This window comes from Centrocercus urophasianus, unplaced genomic scaffold (assembly GCF_019232065.1).
Source record: "Centrocercus urophasianus isolate 14NV4802_14NV808 unplaced genomic scaffold, USGS_Curo_1.0 seq_802, whole genome shotgun sequence".
Lineage (NCBI taxonomy): Eukaryota > Metazoa > Chordata > Aves > Galliformes > Phasianidae > Centrocercus > Centrocercus urophasianus.
This window is the reverse complement of record NW_024885425.1, coordinates 1-8080: the sequence shown is the minus strand read 5'-3', so window position 1 is coordinate 8080 and position 8080 is coordinate 1. Positions and strand designations below refer to the sequence as shown.

Genomic DNA, 8080 nt, shown 5'->3' with positions numbered 1-8080 from the left:
CCAGCTGCTTTCTGAGCTCTGCTGATGTGAGGAGGGGAGGCTGATGTCTTCTGGAGAAAACCTGCGTGTTTTCCCTGCCGTGGAGGCTGAGCTACACGCTGTGGTGCTGCATTCTCTGCCCATTCAAAAGGGTTCCTTGATCTTCTTTTAAAAAGGAGTTCTGTTTTCTCCAAGGATTATGGATGGGACTATGCCCATTGAAACCATTTCACTTGCCTGTCCTTGCTTGACTTTCCTGTCTAGTTTCCAGTGCAATCAATAGATGCTGGCAGCAATAAGGCATTTCTTACTGCTTGGAGATAAATGGTTAACTGATTTGGAAATGTTCTGTCTTCTTGCATTTATCAAATACTGTGGAGTTAAGCATTCTGCAGGAAAATCAGGTAGGCAGGACAGATGTTATGATAGAAGCATGTTCCTTTGATAAGGAACAAAATTAATTCTGCCAAAAAGTCTAACATGTTCTATGAAAGTGTAACTTCACGTTATGTTACATACTACTGTGGGCTTTGTGTTCTTAATAACAAAAAAAACCCTTGTTCTTTCCCTTCCTCCTTCCCCACTTTTGTAGACTTTTTTTTCTTTAGAAGAAAGCCTTTCTTGCTTCACTTTGTGCTGTGCTTCTTCCCCTAGGCAATAAATGAATTGTCTCATACAAGCTTTGGCTTCTGCACACAGCCTTAGATGCAACTAATACCAGGATTGAGGGATGCTTGGAAAACCGATAAATTTGTTTTGTTAATGGCATGTTTTGTACATTGTTTTTTTTAACCCACTAGTTTCTGCATGGATGTGTAATAATGGCTCTTTTGTTTAACATTAGATAAGCATGAGATCACCGTGGCACAGCTGCATGTGTAGTCACTCTTGAAGCAATTGCACACCTAATTGGCTGACAATCTTGGCATTTTTAAAACAAACACAAGCCTTTTAAAGACAGGGGACATGTTTATTTACGAATAGTCAAATTAACCTGTGGGGTGTCATCAATGGAGCCCTCTGGCAGTGAACAGTTGTGCGATGACCCTGATCCTGGAGGCAAATCCCAAGATCAAGAGACCAAAAAACAACATGAATCAGAGCAAAAATTATCCAAAATAACCCATAATGCTTTGGAGAACATTAATGTGATTGGTCAAGGCTTGAAGCACCTTTTCCAGCATCAGCGCAGGAGGTCGTCAGTTTCTCCACATGATGTTCAGCAAGTTCAGGCTGATTTGGAGTCTGACATGGATTTGGAAAGCCAAAGCGCCTGCGCTGAAATTGATGGTGTCTCCACCCACCCTACAGCTCTGAACCGAGTGCTTCAGCAGATCAGAGTGCCACCTAAGATGAAGAGAGGGACGAGCCTGCACAGCAGGCGGGGCAAGACGGAGCCTCCCAAAGGAAGTCCCCAGATCAGCAGGAGGTCTGCACAAGATATGCAATCAGGTCGTCCCAGATCGTCGTCCACTACAGATGCTCCCACGAACTTGTCCGTGACGGAGATTGCTTCTTCTGTCTGTGTAGGTGGAGAGGAGGCCACAGCAGCAGTAAGTTACTCAGATTTACCTTTGGTGTTTATCATCTCCTTGTGTGTTTTCTTAAGACTTTTGAACCTTGTTTTTAAAAGCAAGTGTCTTTCAGCAAACTGAACTACTACTGTGTTCAAAATCTTTTTGCGTGTGATGAAGCAAAGATGCAAGCATTAGTCATTTTCTCACATGGCAGGTGCTTATTTTATTTGATTGCTGAAATGAGGACTACTTCTGCAGCATGTTAAGCTGGTCAGATGGTGCATTGCAGGCAAGCAAGGAATGATGGGAAGAGCAGCAGCCCGAGTAGTCCTTCTTAGCAGCTATTTCCTGCAACTGATGTGGCTTTTTTTCTTCCCTTCATATTTTATTGTGTATTTTCTAAAAGTGAGGAATTCCAGTTTGAGCAAATGGAGCAGTGGATTGTTCACGTTGTAGAGAGGCTATGGGGATGGTGGCTGCAGTAGGTAACTGAGTTGCAATGCCAGGGTGGCCAAATTTGTCAGTCAGCCCTACTACTGTGCTGAAATGAGCCTTTGCCAAAATGACAGTCTCTGTTCTGTGACTTGTTCTTGCAAAGTTATGTGTATTGGTTTACTGATGATATCAAGTAGAAGTATTTGTCTTAATCTTTCATGTTTCCCAGATCTGTTTATCTGAAGTGCTTGCAAGATCTTCAAATTGTGGCTTATCATTGTGATCTAGTGTGTAAATATTCCTCTTGGAAGGAGCATTGAGAGTCTAACTTTGAGATTTCTGTTCTGACAGCAATTAAAAGAAAAGGAATAGTGATATAATTGGGAAAAGTGGATGCTCTCCAAGAACCAGTTAACTTTGTGTCTGAACTGTATCAAAAGAGCTCTTATACTAGTTTCAGGTTTATTTCCTTGCAAGCTCTTTTTCATTGTGATTGGACTCATGACCTTTGTTTCAGGTGAACTTTGAAGAGAGCCAGTGATTTTCCAAGTTTATATCCAAATCCAGCAACTTGAGTTATGAAGCATGGCAGCCTGTTTTGGTTTATCAGGTTACAACCTTAGCTCATTTAGATCTGATATACTTGATTTTAAACATGCTTGCTTACTTACAAAGCGCTATTGTAAGTGATGTCTCAGTGTACGTGCAGGAAGGGAGGCTGTTCTGAAAGTGCTCACATTTTCCTTTAGTAGTGGCCCTTGCATCTCTGTGATACGTGTGCAGTGTGAGAACCCTTTGTCACGAGGCTGAGGAAGGCTGTGGAAATGAAGTTGATGCACCTCAGCATGGCCCCTCTTTATCTCATCACCCGAAGTGTGTCTGCTGCTTTCAGACTTGCACCTCACACTCTGCCCTTAACCTGAGACAACCTCTGCGCTAATTTGGGATTGCTTCCTGACACCCATCCTGAAAAGCATAGGTGGACTTTGAGATAAAATCCTAACAAACCCTTCAGGAGTGCTGACAACATTTGTTGGCATGTCTCTGAGCTTTGATGTTTTAGTAATGTTAGTATCTGTGTAGGCCCATGTAGAATTGGGAAAGAAAAGAGTGAGCAAGGGGGGGAATCTTAAAATGAGAGCAAGAATTTTTTATTTTTAGCAGAACCAACTAAAAGCCAAAGCAATGGCAATACTCAGTCATGAACTTTTTGTAAGCTAGCAGCAAGGGCCTCTAGTCATACAAGATTCAGTTTACTTCAGAGATTTGACATGCTTGTACACAGACTCAAGCTGAGACAGTACTGGCTCTGGCTTTGCACTTTCTTACACGTGTACAGCTACAAGGTAAATATCAGTCTTCAACATCTGGCTACTTAACAGCATTCAGTTTCAAATGCAGTGGGTTGTTAGTGCTCACTCTATGTAGCATTCTGCAGTTGTGCTTCTATATGTGATATTTTTTTTTTTTAATAAAAGGCTATGGAGTGATCATCTAAAATGCATCATTTCCCCACCCTCGTCCTGAAATTTTCTTATAACTTTACAAAAGATAGATGTGTGCTTAAGTTGTCAGTCTATGTTTAACCAGCTTCAGCTATGACTGATCAAAGTTGAGTAGTGTCTGGAGGAACATCTGGCTCTTGCCAAAGGATGGCGGTGGAAACAGATACCCTGAAGATAGTAAAGAAAACCAAAAACTGCCGTGGATTCCATACAGTGGCTTTCTGCAGTGTGGAAAATACCAAAACAAGCAAGAATTGGTGAAAATTGTTCTTACTGGCTGTAAATGACCAAGGAAACCATACTAGCAGCATGGAGCTGTGTCTGTGGTTCCTATCCCAGGCACTGGTGCCGTACAGCATCTCATATCTTAGAAAAGTGCTGTCATAAAAGCCATGCCTGTTGTAGCCTGCAAGCAGTCTAGAGCTTCAGAGTTGCTTGGTTCTGTTTTCCATGGGTGTCCATCATGAGTGTCCATGCAGTAGAAATTTTCAAGCTGGGAAGTTTCTGTTGAATTTGTCGGCTTATTATGTCTTTATTAATAACTAAAATCAGTGAGTTATCTCAGATAGTGTCAGCTGCCTGGCCATGAAAACACGAAGGCATTAAAAAAAAAAGGTGGAACCCAGTTTGTAATAGAGAATTCTATGCAGCAGCTAATTGCTAGCATCTCTAGGTCTAGCAGTTTAAAAGTATTTTCTTGTTCTTCCATTATTTTACAAACTTCATTCAGACATGCATGGTTTTATCAGTTTTTGGTATAATCATATCATAGAATGTCTTGAGTTGGAGGCTCCTTAAAGATCTAGTATTCCTGATGGGGCCCCAAGGTCAGGAAGGACTAGAACAAAGTGCAAATAAATGACTGGAAAGGCTTTGTGATAGACAAAATACAGTTGAGATAGGCAAAGTGCAGAAATGACTGTGGGACTGGAGCTGAAGGAGAGGTGTGCTTGTGTCAGCCCTTCACGCAGCCCGGCCTCGGATCAGCTGGCTGTGCTCAGGGCTCTGGTGAAGAAAGTCAGGAATCTGCTCAGCAAGGGTCTGAAATCAGGAGAGCGCAATTCAGCCGATTGTTGAAGCGGTCTTACAAGAGGCATCGGTGTGTTTGGCATCTGAGAAGCAAATGTGGCATTCAGTTAATTGCTTTCTCTTTAGCGACTTGTATTGCAAAACTAGTTACCACACAGTTCAAATGATGCAGTTGATAAAGGGTGTTTAGCAACTTGTGTTGCAAAAGCAGTTACCACACAGTTCAGATGGAGTCAATAAAGGGCTAGGTAACATCTGGAACTGTTGCAGTAAGCTTAAATGGAGCACAGGGCACGTTAAGCATGAACTCAGCCCTTACACACTGTCTTTAAGTTATGAGTGGTGAAGTTTTAGCACATTGTTACATCAGGGAAACGGGGTGAAAGCATTTCATCCACTGAACCTGCATTATTTCGCAAATCTTATGAAATAAGAATAAGTTCTTCAAAATACTTGTTAAATAACACTCTGGTATTTGTGGGGAGAGTACTCTGCACTAGTAGGTTCAGCTCTTGCCTGTGTGTGCTCTTGCCAGTTGTGTATGCAGCAAATCTGTCCTTGATCTCATTTCATATTAACTTTCTCATGACTATGCCAAGTTATCTTCTTTTTGATCTCAGTCTCTCAAAAAAGATCTTTAAAAAATAAAGCACCACCAAGTTCGCTTTCTTGATGTTGGTGTTTCTTCAGTGGCAGTGTTTCTTCTGTTCTGTAGGGACTGTACAACTCACAAGGACAAGGAAGCAACGTATTCAGTGAAAATACTGTGATTTAGTAGTGACTGAAACGTGTAGTGTGTGAATTGCAGTCGAGCAATGTTATTCTGTTTTTGTCTGCTGAATGTCTTCTGTCCTCAGCTGAACCGCCAGCCCCCACCGCCTGTTGTGCTCTGAGGTTAGTGGCTGCCACGGTTGTGGAGCTCTTCTGCCCCCGTCAGATGCATGGTGGCACTCATCCCTACACCGTGCTCAGTGCTGCTCCTTGAGCAGAAATTCCTGCTCTGCTTTGCCTTCTTTTTTTTCTTCCCGATGTTTAGATCCTGCCATCTAGAAGAACTACTAGGCATTTTATTCTCTTGGAGTGGTTTCATTATTGCAACGTTGCGAATCGCATTTTGAAATAAGGGGCAACGCATTCCTTTGCTACAGTGTTCTGTAGCTACTAAGTAATGCTGCATAGTGTCTGTGGTTATTAAGCCTAGAATTTGCCCGTGACTGCAAAAGATTTCGGTACGTGTAAAGACAAAGTCAGTGGACATGGCTTACTGAGAAATTAGCTTTCAATTGTATTTTGTTAGGTGTGTGTAAAGCTTTTGCAGGCGGCTCTGAAGTTGTCAGTGCTCGTTTGTGTGGCAGGAGCCTTATCTGTTGCAAATGTATTTGTGAAGCATAGATGGAGAGCAGACCAAATGCTTCTGTCTAGAGTTTACCACTGAAGCTAAAGAGCAGTTAAACACATTCAGACTATTTCCATATCTTCCATATTTGCAGAGTCTGGCCCAATGTTTCATGCTCTGTCCTTCTGTGTGAAGTTGTGCTGCACCGTGGTTTAAATATGTGCTCTCCTCTGCCTACAGATATGGTGTTCTGAGCACAGCGTTTGTGATTCATTGTGTTGTGCAGTTGGGCCTACTGTTATACTTAATTTTTAACACTAGGTGCTGTACTGTAATTTGGAGAAAGGAAAAAAAAAAAAAACAAAAAAAACCAACTTCATCGATATGGCTGTTAATGAGGTAAGTAGCAGAAGTGAAAAATGAGTTGTTTTTTTTTTTAATGAGGTGTCCATTTGTGAAACTGAGACCATGCTGTCGTGGGGCAGTTGTTGAAGACTCCTCAGACCTGAAGCAGAATGGCAGAGCCTGCATTCCTGGACCTGCCTTTCAGGGTCCCCTTCTAGGGAAAAAGTTTTTTCATACCTGCCCCACATGTGTAAGTTTGGCATCAAAGTTCCTAGCAGGGGGGGGAAAAAATCACACAACTTACCAGACATGGCAATATTTTCTACTGTCAGCCCTGCTCCCCTAATCACTGCCTTTTGCAGTTGATAATTCTATTACCATGTTCCTACCTCACCTCCACGTTTTCTCCCCAAACTCTGCTATGACTACATGAGCTGGTCTTTGTTCTTATCCTGGAAACCATTTTGTAGTCAAAATCTATCTACAGTTTAAGTCCTGTGTGTCACTCCAGATCCTGAGTACCAAAGACATCTTGTTAGGCCTCATTCTTCTTTTCCCAGAACCTTCTCTTTCTCCAGCATGCTTTGTGCGGCAGGTCAGCTTTCATCCATCTCCTGATGATCTACACCCACTCTTCCTTTTTTGTGCTTATAACCTCATTGACCCCCATACTAAGTATGCTGCCAGGAAGTTTAGGAGGTTAACATTTTCGAATCATTGTTTCCTTAACCCAGGAAGGGTTTTGTTTGCTTTGTCTTATTTCTCTCCCCCTCCTTTGTATGTGGATACTGCAAAGTTTTGGAGAGCAGAATCTTTATTTCTTGTTTGTCTTGCTAATCCCCTGAGAGCAGTCAGGACTTATATTGATGTTATGAGCAGTAACTCATGTTTGTATGATTCTACAGAATAATGAGTACTGGGGAGCCCAATCCTGCGTGATGCTGAGGTCCTCTGTTCCAAGTGGGAGTTAAGGACACAGTGCTTTTGCATAAGGGAAAGTAAACTCTAAGTAATCCATTGCATGCAAGGTATTTTTAGTTCACAGTATTGTTCTCTTCTCTGCTCTCTTCAGTTTCTGTTGAATTTGAAGGGCAAATTGCTATCCCAAAACCACAAATCAGATTTGACCTAACACCTCATTTACAAATGTTTGGCATGGAAAATAATGCAATAATTAAAGTTTTGTGGAGATATTTCATTTGATGTTATATTTCTAGTAGTGAACATCTAAATATTTTTGCATAAAGCCTTGTTTTTCTATAAAAGCAGCCCTCTGAGCTGTGAAATCAGAACTTTGGTGGCTTAGAAATGGTGGTGTGAGACTGCTTGGGTTTCACTGAGCTTTTTGTGGGTTAAGGATTTACGGGGCATGAACAAACAACAATATTAAAGTGCCAGAGCTACAAAAGTAGCAGCTGTACTTGGGTGAGAGGTTGCTCTCTGTGTTGGAACCTTACCAGCGTCAGTTCCTGAAGGAGGGCTGTAAAGAGCACGGAGCCAGGCTTTTCTGTAGTGCCCAGCAGCAAGTGTAGATGGCAGAGGGCAGAAATGGCAACGTGGCGGAGCAGGCAGTGGAGCACTGGGTCAGGTCACCCAGACTGGGGGCTCTCCCTCCTTGGAGGTCACCAGCCTGGATGTGGAGCTGGGCACAGCTCTGGTGGAGGGCCCTGCCCACCTCTGCCAGTCTGTGGTACTGTGGTACAGAGTTGAGACTTCACATATTGAGGTCACTGACCTTTTGGATGGATTTTAACAGTCGGGGAATGATGAAGATACAGGGTGGTGATCATTGGATCTATGTCCAGGTGGAGGCCACTAACAAGCGGTGTCCCCCAGGGCTCTGTCTTGGGACTGGGTGCTCTTTAACATCTTCATCAATGACAGCGATGATGGAATCAAGTGCACCCTCAGCAATTTGCTGATGATACCAAGCT

At 42.6% G+C, this 8080-nt stretch overlaps 1 protein-coding gene across 2 annotated transcripts; it reads left to right on the top strand.

Annotated features, from left to right (window-relative positions):
- The first annotated feature begins 414 nt into the window (after nucleotides 1-414).
- Nucleotides 415-8004, top strand: LOC122171097 (transmembrane and coiled-coil domains protein 1-like). Of its 2 annotated transcripts, none has more exons than XM_042838460.1 (2): nucleotides 415-1532; nucleotides 6123-8004. In XM_042838460.1, the coding sequence occupies exons 1-2, from the start codon at nucleotides 990-992 to the stop codon at nucleotides 6222-6224; spliced, it is 645 nt and encodes a 214-aa protein (XP_042694394.1). In that variant the 5' UTR covers nucleotides 415-989; the 3' UTR covers nucleotides 6225-8004. The 2 variants fall into 2 exon arrangements, with proteins under 2 accessions (XP_042694394.1, XP_042694395.1); XM_042838461.1 differs by lacking the exon at nucleotides 6123-8004 and adding an exon at nucleotides 2449-5138.
- The last annotated feature ends 76 nt before the right edge of the window (nucleotides 8005-8080 follow it).